General features: G+C 35.2%; 1 protein-coding gene across 1 annotated transcript; it reads left to right on the top strand.

The window, feature by feature from the left end:
• Window positions 1-390: 390 nt before the first annotated feature.
• On the top strand, window positions 391-24,806 carry AIMP1 (aminoacyl tRNA synthetase complex interacting multifunctional protein 1; the record flags this gene model as incomplete). The annotated part of the gene is made up of 6 exons (XM_080697633.1): window positions 391-514; window positions 9,700-9,813; window positions 11,608-11,775; window positions 14,829-15,040; window positions 20,105-20,273; window positions 24,640-24,806. Exons 1-6 carry the CDS (start codon window positions 406-408, stop codon window positions 24,804-24,806), a joined length of 939 nt encoding a protein of 312 aa, XP_080553759.1. The 5' UTR covers window positions 391-405.
• Window positions 24,807-27,228: the final 2,422 nt, after the last annotated feature.

Below are 27,228 nucleotides of genomic sequence, written 5' to 3'. Positions count from 1 at the left end.
TGAAGAAAGCATTCAGGAAACCCGTTTAATGTAAAACACAAGTGTACTTATTGGCTTAATTAAATTTATTGTTATCCTTTTTTTCTTAATGTAGCAGTCTTCTGGTATAATATTCTGCCGTACTTTAAGGTTTTAAAATTTTTAAATCTTAAATATGAACAAATGGCATTTTTCCTGCACTTAGGAAAAAAGTACACTTTTTTTCCCAAAGAAATTCAATCTATTTAACATATCTGCCTTGTTTGGTTTATTTCTGTCCATAGGAAAAGTGTTTTTCTAAGATATTAATTCAGTTACAGCAAAAAGAGTTTTTCATTGTGTCTTGTTTAATAAATTATTTTTTTATAGTGTTAATTGATCACTCTTATTTTTTCATTTAGGAATTTTTGTCGTTTCTTGGCAAAGATGGCAACCAATGATGCTGTTCTCAAGAGACTGGAACAGAAAGGTGCAGAAGCAGATCAAATTATTGAGTATCTTCGGCAACAAGTTGCTCTTCTTAAGGAGAAAGCAAGTAAGAAATTTTTTAATTTTCTAAGGAGATACTCAAAAGGAATTCACAGCTGGGCATAGCAGTACACACTTTTAATCCCAGTACTTGGGAGGCTGAGACAGGCTCTCCTCAATTTAGGAAGATGCTGTTTCAAAATAAAGAATAAAATATAGGGCTGGGGTACATATAGCTCACAGGTAGAATGCCCCTGCATTCAAGCCCCAGTACTGAAAAAAAAAAGTGAATTCATGTATTGACAGAAGAAAAATGTTTACCATATAAAATATTACTCCATCATTTTGATGTTAACTTTTAGAGTATAATAAAGTTCTTAGATTAAGATAATTAGAACTGATATATAGTAAGTTTATGATACATAGAAAAAAAAGTATATTAAGACTGATAGAAGAAGATTATATAAGTTGGAATAGCATAAGAGTTTACAATAAAATTGGGTAAGATCTAATGTGAAATCAGATAATTACTTTAACATTATATAGGGGAAGATACATACCTTCAGCTAAGGCTTTAAGTTTTACATAGAAATTGCTATTGGTATGTGTAAAAATATTAACCTGAATTTCTACCCTCAGTATTTGGTTCACTTTTTATTACATTTATTTTATTTTATTTTATTTTATTTTTGGTGGTGGTACCGGGGTTCCTGGAAGCCCTTCTACCTCTGGGCTCCACTCCCAGACCTATTTTATACTTTTTTATTTGGAAACAGGGTCCGAACCTGTGAGATCCTCCTGTCTCCGCCTCCCAAGCGTGGGGATTACAAGCATGCGCCACCACACCCAGCTTTTTATTACATTAATGTAAATGTATTTTATCTCATAATAATGTCATAATAGAAATTCTAAAATCTTTTGCTATCATTTATTAAAATATATATTTTTAGTGTTTTTTTATTGGTGCATTGTAGTCATACATCTTAATGGAATAAAGTACTTGTGGAGACATACATGCACACATCACCCAATCTGCCCTTACCCAGTCCTCACCCCATTCCCTCCCCATCCCTTCTTCCCATGTTTGGCTTAGTGATTGGCTTTGATATGTTTGTTTAAGTACATCATGTGCATTAGAGAGTTTCGCACTTCTTCCCTCCCATCCCCTCAGTTAGGTCGCCTTATTTGCTCCTCTATAGAATCTCCTTCTGCATCTAGAGTTCCTTCTGTTAACCCATTTCTCCCTAGCTTTCACATATTAGGGAAAGCATCCAATTTCTTTTTTATGACTGACTAAACTCACTTAGCATGTTCTCCAGTTCCAGCCATTTCCCTATAAATGACGTAATTATGTTTATCTTTATGGCTTAATAAAATTCCATTGTGTACATATCCCACAGTTTTGTAGCCCATTCATCTGTTGATGGACATCTTGGCTTGTTAAGCTATGAACATAGATATGCATACATTCATTTGGTAGTCTGGTTTCCATTCTTTTGTATAGATACCTAGAAATGCTATTGCTGGATCATATGGTAGGTTCATTCTCATTCTTCTGAGGATCCTCCATACTGTCCCACCAACAATGTTTTAAGAGTTCCCACTTCTCCAATCCTCACCAGCATTTGTTGTTGTTTGTGTTTTGAATGATTGCCATTCTAGTTTGAGATAGGTGAAATCACAGGGTAGTGATTTGCATCTAATTGCCAATGATGTTGAGCATTTTTTCATGCATTTATTGGCCATTTGAATTAATTTTCATGAAGTATCTATTTAGTTCACTTGCCCATTTTTTACTGGATTATTTGTTTACTTAGTGCTGAGTTTCTTGACTTCTCTGTATATTATAGATGTTAGTGCTCTATTGGAGGAGGAGGTGGCAAAAATATCCCATTCTGTTGGCTCTTGTTTGAAGTTTTTTTTTTTTTTTTTTTTTTTTTTTGTGGTACTGGGGTTCCTGGAAGCCCTTCTACCTCCAGGCTACACTCTCAGACCTATTTTTACATTTTTTATTTGGAAACAGGGTCTCCTAAGCCAGCATGTGCGGCTGGCTTTGAACCTGCGCGATTCTCCTGTCTCTGCCTCCCAAGTGCATGGATTTCAAGCGTGCGCCACCACACCCAGCTTGAAGTTCTTGATAGTTTCCTTTGAAGTATAGGAGATTTTCAGTTTAGTGCAATTTTATGAATTGATTTGCCTTTTAGTTTGTTGTGCCTTTGGGGTCTTATTGAGAAAGTGTTTATCTGTGCCTGTGTGTTGCTGTGTTGGACTTGTGCCCTCTTCAAGGAGCCTCAAAGTCTCTGGTCTAATTTCCAAGTCTTTGATCCATCTTGAATTGACTATTGTGCAGGGTGAGAAAGTGGGATTTATTTCCATTTTTCTGCATATGGTTAACCAGTTTTGCCAACACCATTTGGTGAATAGGCTTTCTTTTTTTTCCACTGTATGTTTTTAGCCCCCTTGTCAAATATCAATTGGCTGTGTGTGGATTTGTTTCTGAGTCTTCTATACTGTTCCATTAATCTATGTATTTGTTTTTGTTTCAGTACCATGCTGTTTTTATTACAATGACTTTATAGTATAGTTTAAAGTCAGGTATTGTGATTCTTCCTGCATGGTTTTTGTTGCTGAGAACTACCTTGGCTATTCTGGGTTTTCTGTTGCAAATGAACTTAAGAAATGATTTTACTATGTCTGTGAGGAATGATCTTGGTAATTTAATGGGCATGGCATTGAATCTGTAAATCACTTTTGGAAGTATGGTCATTTTGGTGACATTTATTTTGCCTATCCATATACATGGAAGATATTTCCGTCTTCTAAGGTCTTCAATTTCTTTTTTCAATGTTTTATAATTTTCTTTGTAGAGGTCTTTTACCTCCTTGGTTAATTTTATTTTTTTAAGTTTTTTGTGGGAGATCCTGAGTGGAAGTGTTTTCTGAATTTCTTTTTCAGTGGATTTATGGTTAGTGTACAGAAAAGCTTCTGCTTTTTTAAGATTGATTTTGTATCTAGACACTTTGCTGAATTTGTTGATCAGTTCTATAAGCCTTTTGGTTGAGTTTGTTGGGTCTTCTAAATATAGTATCATGTCATCTGCAAATAGGGATGGATATAGTCAGTCATTCCTATTTGTATTCCTTTGGTTTCCTTTTTTGCCTTATTGCTCTGGCTAGGGTCTCAAGTACTATATTGAAGATAAATGGTGATAATGGGCATCCTTGTTTTGTTCTTGTTTTTAGGGGAAATTCTCAAAGTTATTCCCCATTTAATATGATGTTGGCTGGGGGCTTATTGTAGATTGCCGTTATGATGTTGAGGTATAAGTGCTTTTATTATAAATGGATGTTGGATTTTATCAAATGCTTTTTCAGCATCTATTGAAATGATCATTTGGTTTTTGTCTTTGATTCTGTTTATATGATGAATTACATGGATTGATATTTGTATGTTAAACCAGCTTTGCATCCCTGGGATGAACCCGACCTGGTCGTGGTGTATGATTTTCTTTATGTGGTTTTGAATACTTGTTGCTAGTATTTTGTTTAGCAGTTTTACATCCAAGTTCATCAAAGATATAGGCCTGAAGTTATCCTTCCTTGAACTGTGTTTATTTGGTTTTGGTATTAATGTGATGTTGGCTTGATAGAATGTATTTGGGAGAGTCCCATTTCTCTATTTTGCAAAATAGATTGAGGAGTGTCAGGATTAGCTCTTCTATAAAGGTAAGCTCTTTATTGCTATTTCAATCTCTCTGTTATTGTTTGGTTTAAATTTTCTGTCTATTTTACTCAGTTTAGGAAGGTTGTATTTATCTAGAAAGTTGTCAGTTTCCTCCAGATTTTCTGTTTTGTTGGACTATAGTTTTTCAAAGTAGCTTCTGATAAATCCTCTGGATTTCTGCAGTCAGTAGTGATATCTTCTTTTTTATCTCTTCATAATTTGACTTGATTCTTTTTTTTTTTTCTTAAGTTGGCTAGTGGTTTATCTTATTTATTTTTTAGGAACTAGCTTTTGGTTTTGTTGATTTCTGTATTTTTTTTTTAAATCTCTACTTCATTTGTTTCCACTCGGATTTTAACAATTTTCTGTCTTCTAAGGGCTTTGGGGTTAGATTGTTCCTGTTTTTCAAGGGCTTTGAGGTGCATTGTTATTTATTTATTTATTTATTTATTTATTTATTTATTTATTTATTGGTGGTACTGAGGTTCCTGGAAACCCTTCTACCTCAGGGTTACATTCCTAACCTATTTTTATATTTTTTTATTTGGAAACAGGGTCTCTTAAGCCATCTTAGCACGATCCTCCCCACAAGTGTGCGCCACCACACCCAGTGTTAAGTTATTTATTTGATGAGAATATGTTTTTCTTTTGTGATCGCTCAGTGCTATAAATTTTCCTCTTAATACTGCCTTCAATGTGTCCCAGAGGTTTTGATATGTTGCATCTCTATTTTCGTTTGTTTCTGGAATATCTTGAACCCTTACTTCTACGACCCATTCTTCATTTAGAAGTGTGATGTTCAATCTCCACATGTTTATGTGGTTTCTCTGAGTCTTCTTATAGTTGATTTCTAAGTTCATTCCATTATGTTCTGAAAAGACACAGGGAAGTATGTCACATTTTTTTAATTTGCTAGTGCTCACTTTGTGTCCCAGGATGTGATTTTGGAGGTTCCTTGAGCAGCTGAGAAAAATGTGAACTGAGACAGCGTGGTAGCGCACACTTGTAATCCCAGCATTTGGGAGGCTGAGTCTGGAGGATGGCAGTTCACAGCCAGCCTCAGCTACTTAGGCCCTTTGCAACTCCCTGTGACCCTGTTTCAAAATAAAGAATAAAAAATAGGGCGGGGGTGTGTGTGGCTTGGAGGTAGAATTTCCCTAGGTTCCATCTCCAGTACCGCAAAAAAAGAAAAGAAAAGAAAAATGTAAACTGTGCTGTAGTTGGGTGAAATATTCTATATGTGTCTAACAGATCCATTTGATTAATGGTGTTCTTTAAGTCTGAGACATTTTTACTGACCTTTTTTCTTAGAAGATCAGTCTAATGGTGTGTTGAAGTCTCCCAGTATTACTGTATTGGGATTTATATGTGACTTAATGTCACAAAGAGTTTGTTTTATGAAAGTAGCTGCATCTAGGTTTGGGGCATAAATGTTGATTATCATTATTTCCTCATGCTGGCTTATTCCTTTTACCAATAAAAAATTGACCTTCTTTGTCTCTTCTAATAAGCTTGGGCTTGAAGTCTAACTTATCTGATATCATAGTTGCTATTCATGCTTGTCTTTGAGTTTCATTGGCATGGATTACTTTGCTCTAGCCCTTTAACTTAAGTTTGTTACTATCTTGTAAGGTGTGTTTCTTGCAAGTAGCAGATAGATGGGCTCTGGTTTTTAATCCATTTTGCCACTTCATGTCTTTTATTGGGGAGTTAAGGCCATTTACATTCGGTGTGATTATTGAAAGATGATTTTTAATTCCTAATTCGAATTGGTTTTGTTTTGTTTTGTTTTTGCGGGTCTTGGGATGGAACCCAGGGGCATTCAACCTCTGATCTACATACACCCCCTGCCCTATTTTTTATTCTTTAATTTGAAACCTGGTCTCACTGAGTTGCAGAGGGCCTCACTAAGTAGCTGAGGCTGTCCGCGAACCATGATCCTCTGGTCTCCGCCTCCTGGATACTGGGATTACAAGCTTGTGGCACCAAGTCCGGCTTCGAATTGTTTTTTTCTAAGCTATAAACTGTGTGTTCATTTTTGTAGTAATCATCTTCTCGGAACTAGATTCTATTCTCCATGTGGTCTAATCGATTGTTTATAGTTTAATAGATGCCTTAACTTCAGTGATTGCATTCTTTATTTGCTTCAGACTTTCTCTAAATTCTTTTCAGAATTCCTGTATTATTTCTATGGTTTCATTCCTGATTTGACCTTATGGAAATCTCTCCAATTCTGTGTTAGTGAGTTCTGTTATTGTGGGGTTGTGGGACCTCATTGCTCCCTTGCTGTTCCTCCTTCTCATGGTTTCAGAAGTATGTATCTGTTGTTTTTGGTAGATTTCTCTCAGTCTCTAGGTGTCAGCTGGTATACTCAAGAGTAGGTTGTATATTATTCAACAGTGAAGGACAAGGAAGGAGGGAAGTGAAGGAGTAAATGGGAAAAGTGTAAAGTCTCAGATAGGTCGAATAGAATGAATGTGAGTTTGGTAAGGTAGTACATACTGGAGATTAGAGATAGTAAAAATGTAGTAGTATTCTAATAACCAATGTAGAGTTTCTGTTATAGTGATATGAAGTAGATTTAATACAAGACAATGGAGAGATAAAAAGAAAAAAGATAGAAAAGGAATAGTGAGTAGAGAGTAGTAGGTATGTAAAAAGAGTGAAGCTTGGGAGAGAGTTTGGGAAGAGGGTAAAAACAAAACAAACAAAATAAACCAACCAGGCATATACACTCACACACACAGAAATAACAAAAAAACAAAACAACCCCAGCAACAAATTAATGCAACTCTACAAATAAATGACTATTCAGCAGATAGGTCCTCTGCAGTCTTTCTCTCTGCAGATACCAAGTGCCACAGGCACCTTTCCCGCTGTGAGTCTGGTTCTCTGTCTCTGAATCTTTGGGGCTGGATTTACTATTAAGCACAGGTCACCCTACAAGCTTTTCACAGATTTGGAGTCTTGGTCTCTCCCTGTCACCATTGGTGGCGCATACCTCTGAGACCAAACTCAACGTAGGAGTCTCTGTTCTCCACAGCTAGGGCTGGGCTAGTCTGACTTCTCCCCGCTCGCCACAATTGGGAGGTCTGAGGCAATCCCAGAAATCCTACTTTTGGTTCTTGTGTTAAGCATAAGTCTCTCCCAATACTTTCCACTGATCAGAGCCTGAGTCTCTCTGAGCTTCTGTTATATCCAACAGCAGACCCCATTCCCAATTTCTCCTGTTGTATCTAAAAGTCTCAGATTCAAGGAATTTATCGGGAGTGCACAAGTCCCTGAGTGCACCCAGCTGGGCGCTTTCCCATGGGAACTACAACTTCTCTTATGGTGTTTTTGAGCATGAGCACCACTCTGGATCTCTAGAGTGTGGTAATCTCTGCCACTACTACTCCTTCACTGGGTTGAACTCCAAAATCTCAGACCCATGAAGTTTATCAAGGCTGCAAGAAGCCCTAGGGGAACAGCGCTGGGAGTTCTCCTTTGGGGACCACAGTTTCACTTATGATTTTGGTGCACACTGTTCTGGATCTCTGGTGGGCGCGGTGAGCTCCTGGAAGTTGTAGCAGGTTTTTGCGCAGGAAGAACTGATGAATTACAACTCTTGGATCTGCAGCCACTCACTTCATATCCTTGTTTTCCTTTTTGTTTCTGAAGTGCTGTACTGTGAGGCTAGACTGCGCCTTTGCAGCTCCCGCCACCGGAAGGTGGAAAGGTTTTATTTCTGCTCTCTCATCAGTCTTTTAATCTTTTCCTCTGTTCCTTGTATTTATCATTTTTATTCCTCTATTTATAGTAATTTATGGCTTTATAGAGCACTGTTTTTGAGTCAATGGAGATCAAGTGTCAGCAGGCCTCAGAAGTGCTGCTTCTTTCGGTCACCATCTTCCTGAGGTCGCCCTATATTTTCTTATAAAACTAAGAATGGCTTACTTTTCAAAAAGTTTTTCCTTTACCAGTTTGTTTCAAGTTTTAATACACCATTTTAACTAACTATTTATATTTATCCTGGGGGGTTGAACTCGGGCATTCTACTTTCAAACTACAGTCTTTCCCCCTCTTATTTTTAGTTTTAAACAGTCTTGTTAAGTTGGTCTGGAACTTGTGATCCTCCTGTCTCAGTCATTACTTCTTTTGATGATGTTTCCTAAGATTTCTCCAGTTATTTTTCTTAAAATTCTTAATATTTTTTCCATTATTAAGATTGCAGATTATCATTGCTTTTATATGATAGATAAATTATTATAAACTGAGTTTTTTCGTAAGGCTATCCATTTCTTAGCATCTAAACGTTTGCACTTTAGTTTTGCTAATTAAAAAGAATAAGGCCAGGCGTGGTGGCGCACACTTGTAATCTCAGCACTTAAAAGGCTGAAACAGAAGGATCTGAGTTCATAAACAGCCTTAGCTACTTAGTGAGGCCCTTTGCGACTCAGTCAGACCCTGTTTCAAAATAAAGAAAAATATAGCTGAGGGTGTGTGTGGCTCAGAGGTAGAATGCCCCTGGGGCCCAACACAGTACTGCAAAAAAGAAAAAAGAAGAAGGAGAAGGAGAAGAAGAAGACCATTCAACTTGCTTATTCTTCAGTCTTATTATTCCTTGGTAGCCTATCTTGGTGGTTCTCAATCCAATATTTCTATTTTAACAATAAACATTTTAAAAATCTCTTAATATCCTAAAAATAAAGTACTTCTTAATAACCTAGCCAGGCGTGGTGGCGCATGTTTGTAATTCCTGCGCTTGGGAGGCAGAAACAGGATCGAGCAGGTTCGAAGTCAGCCACGCTGGCTTAAGAGACCCTGTTTCCAAATAAAAAAAGTATAAAAAAAGGTCTGGGAGTGTAGAAGGGCTTCCAGGAACTCCAGTACCACAAATAAATAAATAAATAAATAAATAAATAAATAAATAAATAAATAAATAAATAAATAAATAAAAAAAATAAATAAATAAATAAATAGACAGACAGACAGACAGACAGACAATAATAATAATAACCTAACACACAATTTCAAGATATATATTAAGCCTGTGTGTAATATAAAAGAGATAAAAAGAAAAGTAGTTTATTTAGCCAATTGCAGATCAAAAATATATTCAAGGTGAAAAATGTGTACTAAACATTTTCAGACTTTTTTTTCATTTTTCTCTAAAATTGATAGCATTCCTTAAACATTTAACAACTATTTACATAGCATTTACATTGAATTTTTTTATATTATAAGTAATTTACATATAACTTAAAATATAATTAAGGATAAGTATAGGTTATATGCAAATACATCATTTTAAAGGACTTGAGAATCCAGAGACTTGATATCTGCAGCAATCTTGAAAGCAGTGTTCCACAGATAAGAAAAGATGGATTTATCATGTTCTGATAAATATTAAACCGTCTTAGAAGGAATGGCCAAACATTTGTCTTTGTGTTATTCTAGCTGTACTTATTACTGACTATGCTGTTTTCAAATGATAATCAAAAGAAAACTGAAAAAGTAAACATTTTAACTGGATTTTCTTGATCATAGTTTTGCAAGCAACATTGAGAGAAGAAAAGAAACTTCGAGTTGAAAATGCTAAATTGAAAAAAGAAATCGAAGAACTGAAACAAGAGCTAATTCAGGCAGAAATTCAAAATGGAGGTGATTAAATATAGAAATGATAGGTTGCTTTGATTTTATATATTTAAGTGTTATGCTTGTTTTTTGTTTTATGTGCTTTTATTGGTGTACTATATAGTCTCACATCATAATGTAAATCATGTTGACAGTGACACATATACACAAGCATATGCCTGGTGTTTGTTTCTTGGTGGTTGGGTTTTTTTGTGTGTGTGTGTGCTGAACTGGGACTGAGTGCCAGGTGCATTCTACCTCTAAGCTACACCCCCAGACTTACTTTTTATTCTTTTTTTTGAAACAGGATCTCACTAAGTGGCAGAGGGGTTCACTAAGTAACTGAGGCTGACTGTGATTTTCCTGTCTCAGCCTCCCAAATACTAAGATTATAAGCATGAGCCACTATTCCTGGCTCAAATGCCTGTTTGCTCACATCACTTCTGTGCTTTCCTCTTCCTTTACAAAGAGAAAATAAAGTCTTAGAAAAGGCACATGATCATGTCCAAGGTCACACAAAAAGTGACAAAACTAGAATGTAAAAATCTGTGCTTTAATTTTTTAATTTTTATTTTGTACTTCAACTTGAGTGTCCCTGCACTCTCTATCGAATGCTTACTGGAAAGTCACTATAATAGTACTTAACATTTGTTAAAATGTACTTTATGCAGCCGGGCGTGGTGATGCACGCTTGTAATCCCCGCACTTGGGAGGCGGAGACAGGAAGATCGCGCAGGTTCGAAGCCAGCCACGCTGGCTTAAGAGACCCTGTTTCCAAAACTAAAAAAAAAATAGGGAGTGTAGCCTGGATATAGAAGGGCTTCCAGGAACCCCAGTACCACACACACACACAAAAATGTACTTTATGCAATGTAACTTATGCTGGGTTATTTATTTAAAATAAACATTTATAGTTTATTTTAAGGCTAGGGGTTTATTTTAAGTTTAGGGTTAATCCTTAGAAGTTTTTTGTACACAAATATCCTTATTTTCTTTATAGAAAAATTGAAGCTTAGAGATACAAAGTTACTTGCCTAAAATCACTTAAGTTTTAAATTATTCAAGTCAGCAGATAATCATAATTTTAACTGATGTAAATAAAACTTAAATTAGGTTTTTGGTAAAACAATATAATAGTTTTGTTAAGAGTTAAATCATTGTAAAGTACTCAACAGGAAGCCTTTGGGGGTTTTTGGATTTTCTTTTGATATTGGGAGTTGAATCCAGAGGCATTCTACCTCTGCTGTACTCCTGGCCCTGTTTTATTTTTATTTTGAAACAGGTTCTCTCTAGGGCGATGAGAGTCTCACTGCTTGCTAAGGCTGTCCTCCAATCTGCCATCTTCCAGTCTTAGTCTGGAATCCAAAAAATAACTTCCTATTTGTGATTAATTCTGGATTTTTTTTGTTGTTTGTTTGTTTGTTTTTGTTTTTTCGGTGGTACTGGGGTTCCTGGAAACCCTTCTACCTCCAGGCTACACTCCCAGACCTATTTTTATATTTTTATTTGGAAACAGAGTCTCTTAAGCCAGCAAGGCTGGCTTCGAACCTGCGCGATCCTCCTGTCCCCTCCTCCCAAGCAAGGGGATTACAAGCGTGTGCTACTACACCTAGCTTTAATTCTGTTTTATCTTGTTGGTTTACTATAATTTCCTCAGGCCATTTCTGTCCAAATACAATATACTCTTATTTGTTTTTGTTTTTTTAGTTCTCCCAAAGCCTCACACATACCATTGAACTATGCCCTTTGTCCTTGTTGCTTTAATATAAATGGCATTATTTGTTTTGTTTTTGTTTGTTTTTGTTTTTTCTCTCTTTTCAGTGAAGCAGATACCGTTCCCTTCTGGCACTACGCTGCAATCTAATTCCATTATTTCTGAAAATGTGATACAGTCTACACCAGTAACAACCATATCTTCTGGTGCAAAAGAACAAATAAAAGTAGAGGGAGGAGAAGAAAAGAAGATGAAAGAGAAAACTGAAAAGAAAGGTAGTTTGATGATTAAACTTATGACTATTGATTGGTTGATCAGATAATGTTAACAATTTTTATGATAATTGCAGTGGTATCAAATAAAGTTTAAATTTTTATGAGCTAGAGTAAAATTAACAGTATGCTACTGGAACATAGAAACGAAATATTGCCTAGTTCAAAATGGCAAAGTATGACTTTTTAAGTGGAGAAGCCAGTGTAAATAAAAATACAGAGTTAGACATTAAGTGTAGGAATCCATATATAGTTGGCTAAGTTTTAGTATATATTTAAGACATTGTTTGAAAAAAGTCACAGTTAGGAAGCTGGTGTAAAACCAGTTGTGACAATATAAAAGAGATGTACTGTTCAAGCAGAATATCTGAACTAAAACATAGTAGTGTTGATGATTTAAAACTGATGTGGTAAGCAAAGCTTGTGGTATATAGATTTTGATACTTGGAGTCATGTCTGGAATGTGAGTTTCTGATAAAGATATTTCAAATACCTATGAAATGAAGTAAATATATATATATATATGTCTATAGATAAATTGTATTTTAGAGTATTTTGAAGTTAAGCATATAATAGTTTTCACCATTGCAAAATTTTTACTATTTTATTATATGAAAAATAGTATTTTTAAAGCTTCCTGATAAGGTTAAAATTATCAGTTTTTTAAACTAGTTCTATCTTCTCTTTTGTAATCTATCTTCAGATAAACTATAAATGTCCTTTCACAGAATTCTCTTTTACTCTTTGATGCACAATTATTCTTCCATGTGCTTCTATATTTTTCTAGATCTGTAATGTTTCTTACATAGTCATTATAGTAATCTCCCGCCTTATATATAAGGAAGACATTTCTAGACCCCAGGTGGATTCCTGAAATTTTAAATAGTACTGAACCCTATATATACTGTTTCTTTCTACACATAATACATATGATAAAGGTTAATTTATATACTAGGCACAGTAAGAGATGATAACTACTAATTAAAGAAAATGATTATAACAGTATACTTTAATAAAATGCCAGCATCATTGCTTTCCACTTTGGAGTCATTAAATAAAAGAAGGATTCTTTGAATAAAAGCACCATGATATCTCAGCAATCAGATAACAAAGGCAATAATGGGCAGGTAACATGTACAAAATAGATATATTAGATAAAGGAATAATTCACCTTCAGACATGATGAAGTTGGGTGGCTAAAAATTTTATTGTGCTTCTCAGAACAGTGGGTATTTTTTAACTTAGAAATTGTTTACTTCTAATACTCTCCATGTAGTATTTTCAGACTACAATTGACTGTTGGTAGCTAAAACATGAGAAGTGAAACTATAGATAAGAGAGACTATTGTATGTCTTTCCTAAAAGATTTTTGAGTACCTAGATAAGATGGGCCACTCACCTTACTGTTTCCAATGCCTCATGCTATTTCCTGTGCCTTAGTAGTGTTAGTTGGAAAGGCATAGTTAAGAAGGAATGCTTCTAAGTTACAATAGCTTATTTCTACCCTACAGATTAAAAGGTAAATAAGTTTTTATTTTTATTTCACATTCTTTGTAATAAAAAAGGTAATTGTAGACTTAAGGAATATAAATTCTCTTACAGGTTGCATTTGACTCTGGATAAAATGGCCATATATTAATAAATTTTATTTTTAGCATACAAATAAAAGTAGGAAGCCAGAGGTGGTAGCAAACACTTGTAATCCCAGTTCTTAGGTGGCTGGGGATTGCAGGTTCTCAGCCAGCCTCAGCAACGTAATAAAATAAAGCTTCAAAATAAAGAATAAAAATAGGGCTGAGGGTGTATCTTGAAGATAGAATGCCCCTGGCTTCAGTCTCATTAACACACACACACACAGTATTATTACAATATAATGTGAATAAAATAGTATTTTCTGTTCAGATAGTTATAGGTGAACCTAAAGTCCTCAGAGGGAAAGCCCCCAATGAGAAATCTAAGAAATGGAGAAATGCACTATATACTTACTATGCTCACACACACGTGTGTGTGTGTGTGTGTGTGTGTGTGTGTGTGTGTGTGTGTGTGTGTGTGTGTGTTAGTGATGCTGGGGATTTTGGGGATTTGAACCCAGGGGCATTCTACCTTCATGCTGTACACTCAGTCAGATTTTATTTTTTTTTAATTTGGAAACAGCATATGCTTACTATTAAATATAACTGATGAGAGAAACATCAGTAAAATGGTACCTACTAATTGTGGTGATTTTTCTAAATACAGGATTTTTTACCTTCCAAAAGATCCATTAGAAAAATTTAAAGGAGGGCTGGGCGTGGTGGCGCACTCTTGTAATCCCCGCACTTGGGAGGTGGAGACAGGAGGATCGCGCAAGCTAGTCTCACTGGCTTAAGAGACCCTGTTTTCAAATAAAAATATAAAATAGGTCTGGGAATATAGCCTGGAGGTAGATGGGTTTCCAGGAACCCCAGTACCACCAAAAATAAATTTTGCATTTGGGAGGCAGAGATGGAGGGTAGTGTTTTTTGGACAGCCTCAGCTGCTTAGACCGTTTGCAACTCAGTGAGACCCTGTTTCAAAATAAAGAGTAAAAAAATAGAGTGTCCCTGGGTTCCATTCCCAGTACTGCCAAAAAAAAAAAAAAAAAAAAAAAGGACTTTCTATAACCTTGTTTCACAGAAAGTCGTATTAGGCTTCGAGGACTTTAAAGTCTTTATCACAACCACTCAGCTCAGCTATAGTGTAGATAATTCATAGATAAATTGTGAGAGAATGTGGATTGTATTCCATTAAAATTTATAGGCAGCAAGGTAGATTGGACTCAGGAGGCACATTTCACCAAAATTTACACTATATCTTTAAATAGAAATATAGGCAGATATTCAGAAAAATAGCTAAAAGAGTGTATATGATTTTATGACTTGAATAATTCTTCCCTTTGTTACTAACTAAAGTAAGAGATGTCTTGTGTTTTTCTTGGTTTTGTTTTGTTTTTCTTTTAGGTTCATCAGTATTGATACATGAGTTTCTCATAGTGTATTTTTTATTTCTGATGCTTACCCACTCAAAATACTTTTTAGGGGAGAAGAAGGAGAAAAAACAGCAATCATTAGCAGGAAGTGCAGACTCTAAGCCGATAGATGTTTCCCGTCTGGATCTTCGAATTGGTTGCATAATTACTGCCAAAAAGCATCCTGATGCAGATTCTTTGTATGTAGAAGAAGTAGATGTTGGAGAAACAACCCCAAGAACAGTTGTCAGTGGCCTGGTGAATCATGTTCCTCTTGAACAGGTAATCTCTATAATTAAAATTACTGTTGGTTACATATGTCACTTTTTTTTTTTTTTGGGTGGTTGTGGTGATAGTCGTACTGGGGTTCCTGGAAACCCTTCTACCTCTGGGCTACACTCCCAGACCTATTTTTATATTTTTATTTGATAACAGGGTCTCTTAAGCCAGTGAGGCTGACTTTGAACCTGCGTGATTCTCCTGTCTCTGCCTCCCAAGCCAGGGGGATTACAAGTGTGCGCCACCACACCTGGCCATATGTCACTTTTATATCCTCTTTCTTCATGCCCTTCCATTATAATTTCATATCAGATGACCCTGTGACATGAAATCACTATTGATTAGTTCAAATAATTGGTTTGAATGTGGTAAATTCCAGAAAATGGTGTATGAAAATCACCACAGACTTGAAAGGGATTTGTAAATAAAGATAGAATTCATGTGGACAGAAAGAAGAATAATGTATTATTTTTCTGTTTTTAAAATGTTTGTGTGCATGTGCCTGTGTGTCTTTAAAATATCTAAATTACAACAAAATACCAGACATTCAAATTTTAATGAATAGAGGAGTCTTAAAAATAGCAAATTAAAAATTTAAAAATTAAATATTAAAAATAGACTCCTCTATTTATAATAGGACTTTTTTTCAAATATGAAAATATTTTCTGGGTCATAAAGAATTAAAACTTGTTTACATACTATTAAATTGGTTCTTTATAGATTTATGTAACTTTTTTTTTAAATCGGAATGATAAAAAGTTCATGGTGGAACAATGATAAAAACAATTTAAAGTACTTAATGCATTAGCTTTCCATTTTTCTGTTTTATTTACTATATGACTATATTAGACAGTATCCTTATTTAGGAAATTGAAGCAATGTGTGCACTTAACAGGTATATATCACCCATTCATTGACTCCAACACTGAGATGCCTGCTGGCTTTCCTTTGAACGATTCAGAGTAAGTGAGTCAGTCTTGAGCTTCTATCAGCAAGTCCTGTACAGGTTGCAGTGCCATACATATTATAGAGGCCATAAATCATAACCTGTTGGGCTATGGAAAGAATGCAATCCCAGAAAGTTCTATCATTATTTATCTTTAAAGTGTTTAAACATGTGGAATTTCACATGAAAATGGAGATGTCTTGATTATTTAAATTCAGAGCTAAGCCCCCACCTCTCCTGCCTCCTGCTTTCTCCAAGCAAAAATTGGCTGATACTAGTAATATCCTATGCATAGTTTCAGCCATTGCATAATTGAGGTATAGGATGAAAGCTGAGGTATCAGGTCAATTGCAATTGTTCAGTGTGTTATCATTATTCTTCTACTAGCTATATACTATCGATGGTTAATAGGTGCATGAACTATCTCTTGTACCATGTTCTAGGAAAACAAGAAAAGTACTAAATAAGAAAAAAAAACCATACACACACACACACACACACACACATAATTTTTTTTTTCCCCATGATCTGGGCTATTGTGTACCTCCCTTAATTAATTTCAGCACTGCCAGAGCATAGGACAATATTGACCTATCATCAGGAGTGCAAGAAAGTGATTTCTACCTCCTATTTAACAAGCTTTTTTTTTTTTTTAGGTCTTTAGTGTTTAATTGTTGAGCCAGTGAAGTTTGGGTTTTAAGTATTTCGTAAATTGGTAGTGAGGAAGAGATCAGATATTGAAATCCCAACTTCTCTCTTCTGGTAGGTTTAGCACCCTGAAATGTGCTTTTATATAGCAGCATTTTTAAAGCAAACCATAGCTATAGTTTATATTACTCCCTATTTAAAATTGAATTATTTCTTCAGTAGAAATAGAGCTTTATATTTGGGGTATCTGAAAAGTAATTATGGTAAATTTAAGAAAGATAAGCTTGCATGATAACCATTTTTAAAATACATTAAGCCAGGCATGCTGGTGCCTAATAATCCCAGTACTGGAGAGGCTGTCATTAGAATCACAGGTTCTCAGCTAGTCTCAGCAACTTAAAGAGGCCATCAGAAACTTAGTGAGATACTATTTCAAAAATATAAATTAATAGGGCTTGGTTATAGCTCAGAGATAAAAGGCCCCTTGATTTAATCCCCCTCCAGTATATTAAAAAAAAAAGAGGCAGATTAATACTCTATGATGATACCCTTCAAAACAGTGTTTCTTCACTGCAGCTATTTCTTATAATTTTTCATATCTTTTTAACATAAGTTTGCTTCTTTTCCTTTTCCTTTATTTTGATATTAGATTTGTCTTCTTGAAGAATTAAGCAATTTAAAAAATCCTAATAACAGAAGGAATCAGAATAGTTTTTTTTTTTTTTTTTTTTTTGGTATTTGGTGCTGAGCATTGAACCCAGGGGCATTCTGCATCCAATCCATACTCACAGCTCTATTTTTCTTTATTTTGAAACACGTCTAAGTTGTAAAGGGCCTCACTAAGTAACTGAGGCTGGCCGTGAACCCAGGAGCCTCCTGTCTCAGCCTCCCAAGTACTGAGATTACTAGCATGTGCCACTACACTTGGCTTAATTTTTCCTTTTTAAATGTCTTCTGTAGTAACTTAAATCATTTGCCTTTTCTGCCTATGGTGCTTCAGAGTAATTGAAGAGAATATGGACTTTGCAACATTAATTTCTACTTCTCTGCCACTTCTTGACTTTATAAACTTAGATGAATCAATTCCTACATTCACTCATATTTCTTGATGTATACATTTATTGAGCACCTGCTATGTACGGGCACTATTCTAGTCAAAGGATATAGCAGCAAATTAAAATAGTACTTAGATATATAGATAGATTTTTTTTAAATAGCTCTACCTAGCCGGGCGTGGTGGCGCACGCTTGTAATCCCCATGCTTGGGAGGCGGAGACAGGAGGATCGCGCAGGTTCGAAGCCAGCCACGCTGGCGTAAGAGACCCTGTTTCAAAAATATAAAATAGGTCTGGGAGTGTAGCCCGGAGGTAGAAGGGCTTCCAGGAACCCCAGTACCACCAAAAAAAAAAAAAAAACAAAGCTCTACCTTTATTGACATTTTTATGAAGGAGTCAGAAAGCAAGTAAGACATAAATATGTTGTATGTTAAATTGCAGGACTGGGACAAGTGTGTACCTAGAATATTTAAGGAGAGCGCTAAATGATATAGAGTCTTATAGATCATTATTGAGAATTTGGCTTTTATTCTGCTTCAAATGAAAGCCACTGGAGGAATTCTGAGCAAAGGAGTAATGTGGTCTAGTTCACAAAATTTTAATAGGATAGTTTTTGCTGCTCTGTTGAAGGAGGCAGGGGTTGATCTTAAGGAAATGATTGAAGTTTCCCTTAATTGTGAAAAAAAAAGACAGACTTGGCATGTGTGTGTTTCTATTCCTTTCTAACCTTTACCTGGTATAGGACTTATTCCTTGTATAGGGTTCTATACTTATGAAGTTAGATTCATAAGGAATTAGAGAAAAAAAAACAACTGATATTGAGCCAACTCAGATTGGAGAAACTCTTCATTTGTGCCTCAACTTTTCTTTCTTCCTCCTCCCCTTTCTTGCCCCCCAGGAATGAGCCCATGGCCTCAAACATATACACTAGACAAGTGCTCTACCACCACGCTATATCCCCAGCCCTTCATTTTTCTTTTTCTATTCACATAGGTTACAGACTTTTTATTCTCTTCTACAAGCTGTCATTCACAGCCATAAGCAAAGCTTACATGCAAATCAATCTAAGCCATCAAGACAGTACTAGTAAAGTATAAACTATATAGTAGTCCTTTAAGTCAGGATCACTTAGCCTCCAAAATTGCATACTCAGTTTTATAAGATTATGTATTTTTCTAAGGAAAAAATTTGTAGCTATTATCAGATCCTTAAAAGCTTGTATCTAGCTAATCCACTTGCTATTCTTATATATTTTTGCTTTTTTAGAGTTGTTATAATGGGACATTTTCAAGTTATTTGAAGGCTTGAAAATGAGTATTATGCATAAAGACCTCCCCCCAAAAAAGCTATTTTTAATTCAAATCTTAGGCCCATTTTTTTTTTTTAAGTCATAGTGTTTGGAAGTAAACTTAAACATAACATATATTTTAAAACTATCTCTTATCCAGATGTGTCTTTTTTTTTTCTCCATGCAGCAATAGTCCTCTTATATTTTTTTTATTTGACGCTTTTTGAAAAAGAAATTGAAAAAATGAATATCTTATTTTTTTCTAGTTGGGGAAAAATTTAAGACACTACAACTTTTTTGTTGTTGTTTTTCGGGTCTGGGGATGGAACCCAGGGGCATTTGACTTCCAAGCTATACCCCCCTGCCCTATTTTTTATTCTTTATTTTGAAACAAGATCTCACTATGTTACAGAGGGCCTCACTGAGTAGCTGAGGCTTTCTTCTAACTGATCTTCCAGTCTCAGCCTCCCAAATGCTGGGATTACAAGCATGTGCCACCACGCCCGGCTTAAAACACTTCAACTTTTGAAGATTAAAGAAATTTCTCTTCACTTCTATAAAAAATTGTAGGGATCTCTCTACATGTTAATTGTACCATGATGCATAGTGCTCAAAAATTTGAAATAATTAATTTTTCTTTAATGAAATTTTGCATAGTATTGGAAATGACCGACTGTATAAAGAAATGATGTACTTTGTAACAGGGTACATTTATTTCAGTGCTAATGCTAAGATAAGTGCTTTACGTGTGTTATGATTTAATCTTTATGAAAGCTCTTTAATGTCAATGTTATTTCCCTAATTTTCCAAGGAAAACAGAAAGATCAACTTTCTATATTCCCAATGCTAATTTAAAACCAAAATTAGCCTAAATTCAAAACCAAATCTCTTTTACTCAATTATTTATTTATTTGATAAATATTTTGATTGTTTTTTTAGCCATAATGCATAATGGAGGTTTTTTCATGTTTATATTGGGTTTTCTAACAATAGTAGATTCTGGACACAGAAAGACAAAGCTATGTCTACAAAAGTAGAACATTTGATATTTACTATAACAAATGTGTCTATGTATTCTAGTTTTGATTATTCTATTTACATCTTTAGTCACCAATTTATGTTTCACACAGATGCAAAATCGGATGGTAGTTTTGCTTTGTAACCTGAAACCTGCGAAGATGAGGGGAGTACTGTCTCAAGCAATGGTGATGTGTGCTAGTTCACCAGAGAAGGTTGAAATTTTGGCTCCTCCCAATGGATCTGTTCCTGGAGACAGAATTACTTTTGATGCTTTCCCTGGTAAATATTTAGTAATCATTTAGTTTGAGATCAGTTTTAGGGATGATGTTTATAATGTTTAGAGGTTAAAAATCAGTCCCCTATATAAATTACAAGGCTTTGCATTAAATGATCATTATTGAATATTACTGAGCTGGGCATGGTGGCGCACACTTGTAATCTCAGCATTCAGGAGGCTGAGACAGGAGGATCGTGGTTCATGGGCAGCCTCAGCTACTTAGGCCCTTTGCAACTCAGTGAGAGTCTGTTTCAAAATAAAGAATAAAAAGTAGGGCTGGGGGTGTCACTTGGAGGTAGAATGCCCTAGGTTCCATCCCCAGTACCGCAAAAAAAAAAAAAGTACTAAGTGTTTTGAGAAGATTCAAAGTGTTGTATTGAGCATAACCATGTAACCAGCTTCCTTTTCATGAAAACACACATATAAAACATAGATAGAGATTTTGTCCTCTATAAAATACTAATATTGAGAGCTACATAGCAGAATAATATAAGTAAAGAACAAGTTATTTTCCCTTTCAGTCATTTAAGCTGTCAAAGATTCCAAAAGTGATTGATAATAAACCCACCTTGTTTGGAGAATGCTGAAGCTAAGTATTGATGTATGAAAGCATGCAAATTTGTCACAGCCTCTTTCTGTTTATTGCTTAAAAAAGATAGATTGGAGGAGGTTACTGAGTAATTTTTTTTTGAAAAGGAGGTACTAAGCCAAATAAGCTTAGGAACCTCTGTGTATTGTCTCAGACTGAAACAAAAAGACAAAGACATGGAAAGTTCAGGCCTGGGGGAAAGGTACATGATTCTCAAAATCCATCTAATTGCTTGCATGTGCTTTTATTTGACCTCAGGGTATAGAGGAAAATCAAAGTTTCATTAATAATATAGAAGAATGTTTATTTTATATTTATATCTCATGGAAATGTCCTTGAAGCAAATGAATTTTCATAATGTATGAGAACATTTTTTTAGACAGGTCTGAATACAAACAATAATAAATGCTGGCAAGGTTGTGGGGAAATAGGAATTTTTAAGTGCTGTTGGTGTTGGTGGATTGCAAGTTCATGCAACCACTTTGGAGATCAGTGGGGATTTTCCTCAGAAGGCTAGAAATGGAACTACCATTTGATCCAGCTATACTACTCCTGGGTATATTTCCAAAGGGATTGAAACCAAAATATTATAGTTATTCATGCATATCCACATAAGTAGCAACACAATTCACAATATACAACATTATGGAACCAGCCTAAGTGTCCATCAACAGATGAATACAGTATAAAATTGTGGAATATATACACAATGGAATTCAACTCAGCCATAAAGAAGAACAAAAATATGTCATTTGCAGGAATGGAATTAGGAATATTATGCTGAGATTAGCCAGTCACAAAAAGAAAAATGAAGGATCACATGTTTCCCTTTTCCTTTTTATGTGGAAGCTAGGTGGGGAAAGAGGATACAAGAGTACTCCAGGTAAAGGAGGAGGAACCCCAGTGCAGTGATAGAGGGAGTCTAGCATGGGAAAGTAAGGAAGAAGTGTATGGGGAAGGGGAGGGAGTGGGTTGGGAGCTGGGAGAAGCTCACCAAGTGTTTTGTGCTTATATGTCTCCATCACTCCATTATGATATATTATTTTACTGTACTAGTTTTTTAAAAGAAAATTATAGTTGAATAGTTAAAAATAATAGGTTTTTGAAGCAGAAGAGAAAGGATGATTGGCAGATGTGTAGAATAAATATTTTGCTTACAAAAGGAGGAGAACCTTATAAGATGAAAAGTTAAAAGTCAATAGAATATGTTTACCTAAAAAATGCTGATTTGATTATTTGTTAAAAGCAAATGCATTGGGTTAAAAAAATTTAATAATCTGGAGACATTTGTAGAAACAGCTGAATTTTACATAGGCATTTTTTTAAATTTTATGTTAACTGTTTTGATGAAATTTTAGAATATGAAGTTTTAACTTTGAAATAGATAGAAAATATGGATTGAAGCCTGGATTAATTTCCTTGAAATACAGCTTCCCCTTCCTATGATTATGTGTATCTTTTTGTTTGTTTGTTTGTTTGTTTGTTTGTTTGTTTGTTTGTTTTGTGGTACTGGGGGTGGGACCCAGGGCCTTTTTTTTACCTCTGGGCTATACTCTCATGTCTTTTTTGTACTTTATTTGGAAAAAGGGTCTCACTAAGTTGCTGAGAGCCTCACTAAGTAGCTTAGACTGGCTTTGAACCTGTGCAATCCTCCTGTCTCAGCCTCCCAAGCACTGGGATTATAAGTGTGCGCTACCATATCCGGCTCTGTGTATTTGTTTAAATAAGGTAGATTTTTGGCAGGGGGCACTAATATTTTTCCCCCTGAAAAGGGAGCAGTTGGCCAAAGAAGTTTAGGAATCTATAATAGTAGGTGATAACACAGAGGAATGAGAGGAAACCTCTCTGGAAAATATAGCTCATTTTTAAAAAAGAAATTTCTCAGAACTTTTGTGTAGACAGGTGTCATGGCACACACTTGTAACCCCAATACTTGGGAGGCTGAGACAGGAGGATTGCAGGTTGGTGGCCATCCTCAGCTACTTCGCTGAGTCCTTCACAACTTAGTGAGACCCTGTTTCGAAATCGAAAATAAAAAATAGGGCTGGGGATGTAGCATGGAGGTAGAATGCCCCTGGGTTCAACCCTCAATTCCTTTAAAAAAAAAAAAAAAACACCTAGGTATATTTTTGAAGGAAGAGAATTCATCCTCTCATTTTAAGTTAGCTTTACACCATACCAAATAGTATATTGTCAAGAAGCATTTTTTGAGTAAGCCAGAAAGATAAAATTGCATCCAAAACTTTTAGCTCAATTTATAGTCAGTGCTCATAATGTACTAATTGTGCTAGATTTTAATTACAATTTAAAACTTAATGATCTGAAAATCTTCCAAAGTTCAGGCATATGTAGAGACACTGCAGATTCATTTCTAACCACCACAATAAACTGAAAAGCTCAGTAAGCAAATAACATGCATTTTTTGGTTTCCTAGAGTATATAAAAGTTTTGTTAACAGAGCCGGGCGTGGTGGCGCACGCTTGTAATCCCAGCATTCGGGAGGCTGAGACCCGAAGGATCACGGTTCGCGGACAGCCTCAGCTACTTAGTGAGGCCCTCTGCAACTCAGTGAGACCCGGTTTCAAAATAAAAGAATAAAAAATAGGGCAGGGGGTGTAGCTCAGAGGTCAAATGCCCCTGGGTTCCATCCCCAGACCCGCAAAAAAAAAAAAAGTTTTGTTAACACTATAATATAGAACATTCAGTGTGTAATAATAGCATTATATCTAAAAATGCATTTACCTTAATTTAAAAAATGTTTATTTTTAAAAATGCTAATGATCACCAGAACCTTTAACATTTGCTTGCTCATGGAGGATTTTTTTCTTTGTTGATAGCCACTGACTGTTAAGGGTGGTTATTGCTAAATGTTCGAGTGGCTGTGGCAATTTCTTAAAATAAGACAACCATGAAGTTTGCCACATTGAGCAGTAGCCTCAAGAGTGGGCTTAATGTATTCTGTAAACCATGTCATAAGCAGATGTGATGTCATCCAGGGTTTCTTGTTCTATTTATAGCCAAAGTAGGTTTAGTATGATTCCTGAGAGCCCTAGGACTTTTGCAATAGTAAATGAACATCGGCTTCAAGTTAAGTTGCTAGCTATACTAGCCACTAACAATGGCTAATATAGCCTATCCTTTGAAATTTTAAATTCAGCTATTGATTTCTCTCAGGCTCTAAACGTGCTACATGGCATCTTGTCCAATATGAAGCTGTTTTATTTACATTGAAAATCTGCTGTTTTGTCTATACCTTCATTACTCGGTTAGATTTTTCTGGATAAATTGTTACATCTGTACATCAACACTTCACTTGTACTTTTATGTTATGGGTATGACAGTCATCTCTGAAACCCTCTGTCATAGTAGTTCTGAATGTTGTTGCCAGTTTCATAGTCTAAAGAGCTAGTAATCCCCAAGAAGTTTGTTTTCAGGAGTCACTGGGGAAAAGAATACAAAGGTATATATTTATTACTTATAGAAAAATTTGAATATTTAATTAAGAGATAGATTACTTCACTATTTCTTGAACTGAGTCTTCATTTCAAATATTATTGAACATCCCCAGGTACTAAACTTAATACATTTTACTATCTACTTTCCTAGCATTACATAGAGGAATTGTTTAGTTTTAAGTCTGGGCCAGATATAACTCTTAATACATATTTGGGTCTAATGATCAGAAAGTGCTGCCAAAGTAATTCATTAGAAATTTCTGGGGCCTGTTTTTGCTATCAACTTACTTATTGATTTATTTTGGGTTTTCTCCTCCCCAACAGGAGAGCCTGACAAGGAGCTAAATCCTAAGAAGAAGATTTGGGAGCAGATCCAGCCTGACCTGTACACTAATGATGAGTGTGTGGCCACATACAAAGGAGCTCCCTTCGAAGTAAAAGGCAAGGGAGTATGTAAGGCTCAAACCATGGCCAACAGTGGAATCAAATAAGAATGAAATACATTTGAGATAACTTAAATAACAATAAAAAGGAATATATTTGTCACTTATACCTTGTGACTGGCTCGTTTTTTATTATTTCTCTTTTAAAATGAACTAGTTATCTACCTGGTATATGTTGTTTTTCATTGATTAGGGATATACTCAATTTTTACATATGGTTTTTCCTCATTTATAATAGAGAAAGGCAGTTGCTTGTGTATTGTGATAATTTATTTTTAGTGGGGATATTGGTTAGATTTTTTTTCTTTATGCATTTGGATAACTTGAACTAGATTAATATTTCCTTATTTGTAGGTATATATGATGCATGAAATTTCAAGCTTCTAGAATTTCAGTGTATTTTTATGTGTATTTTTAAAAAATTTTTTATTAGTACACTGTTGTACATCTTAATGGAGTACAAGACAGTAGAAGCATACATTGACACATCATCCAATTAGCCCGCATCCAGTTCCCACCCCATTCCCTCCCACCTCTCTCCTCATTTTTGGCTTAGTTCTTGACTTGGTTTGTTAATGTATATCCTATACATAAGGGAATTTCCCTCCTCCCATTCCCCTCAGTTAGGTCATCTTATTTGCTCATCTATAGTTTCTCCTTCATCTGGAGTTCCTATGACCCATTTTTTCCCTAGCTTCCACATAATTAAGGAAAGCATTGAATTTCTTAATTTTTTTTTTGACTGATTAATCTCACCTAACATAATGTTCTCCAGTTCCATTTCATTGTAAATGATGTGATTTTGTTCTTCTTTATGCCTGATTCCATACTTTGGCAATGACAAATTGTGCAGCTCTGAACATAGGTATGCATGCATTAGTTTTGTAGTTTGGTTTCCATTCTTCTGGGTAGATACCCAGAAGTGGTATTGCTGGATCATATGTATGTATATTATGAATGTTCTCCTCTTCAAAAATGACAACTCAGAATTTTTGTTACACTTCTTGATTTGTTATAATGGCAAAAATGACCAAATGTTGATTTAAAAAGCCAGACATTATAAAAACTAAGAGACACATTATTTGAGTGTTTTATGATTTCTTTCCAAAGTAACCCTAATTTCTAATATAGTGATATATATATATATATATATATATATATATATATATTTTTTTTTTTTTTTTGTGGTACTGGGGTTCCTGGAAGCCCTTCTACCTCCGGGCTACACTCCCAAACCTATTTTATATTTTTTAATTTGGAAACGGTCTCTTAAGCCAGCAAGGCTGGCTCCGAACCAGCTCGATCCTTCTGTCTTTGCCTCCCAAGTGCGGGGATTACAAGTGTGCACCACCATGCCCAGCATGATTTTTTTTTTAAATTAAAATTTCTGTGTATTGAACTTTATCCACATAGCAAAATCTTATTAAATTTTATCTAGAATATTTAAGATTGATATATTTTGTTTTTATATATATCAAAATTCTATATATTAAAGGATTATAGCATAAAACTTAACAATCACTCATACATTAAGGTATAAATACCTTTTTTAACTCATCTTAAAAATATAGGAACAATGAAAATTAACTTGGAATCATGAGTCTCCGGGTCACCAGCCTTTAGATGATGACTGGGGATTTTGGATACACCCCAGCCGATCCCCTCCCTTATGAAAATAAAAGAAAGGTTCATGGAGGCAAGAGTACAGATGTGGGGGTGGGGGATATTCCAACACTGTCAACATCTACATCCTTCACTATAACACCACTTCATTTGTAATAAAAGACAAAGTTCATTTAGGCAGGATAATGTACCAGTATAAATATATCTTCATTCTCAAAAACTAAAAATGAACAGAGTATCATTTAGCATCTACTAACTAAAAAAAATGGAATTTTAAATGTGCTTCACTGACAGCCTCAGCTACTCATTGAGGCCCTCCACAACTTAGACCCTGTTTCAAGAAAGAAGCATGCTAAAGAAAAGTTTGGAATTAACAAATGATTGTTCAAGTTAAGTAAAAGCATTAATCAAGTTACCATTTCAGTTCCTCGTCCTTATTTTTTACAGAAAGTTTAATTATGCTTTATTTGTATTGCTAAGATGGAAGAGATTTCTTAGGGAATCAACAAACAAAAAAATGACGTTAATGAAATGGACATAATCCTCCTGGCTTCTGACTAGTATTCTGCATTTTAAGTATGTCGGTAGTAAAAGATGTTAGGTCAGAGGCAAAACAGTTGGTACTTCTTGATCCCGGATTATTCACTTTCTAGATGTATATTTATGTGTTGCAGACTAAACCAGAAAAAAAAAAAAAAATCACGCAGCTCTCCCTCAATATGCTTGCTTCTGTTACTCCACTATCTTAAAGTGTTAAAAATACTAGCTTTGCAGCTCTTCAAAATGGTGACTGAGACACAGCACATCTCAGTAGCTTGAACAAATAAAGTTCAACTACGGAGACGGC

This window comes from Muscardinus avellanarius, assembly GCF_963383645.1.
Source record: "Muscardinus avellanarius genome assembly, chromosome: 6".
NCBI lineage: Eukaryota > Metazoa > Chordata > Mammalia > Rodentia > Gliridae > Muscardinus > Muscardinus avellanarius.
The sequence above is the reverse complement of the archived record's forward strand: the minus strand, read 5'-3'. Positions and strand labels throughout refer to the sequence as shown.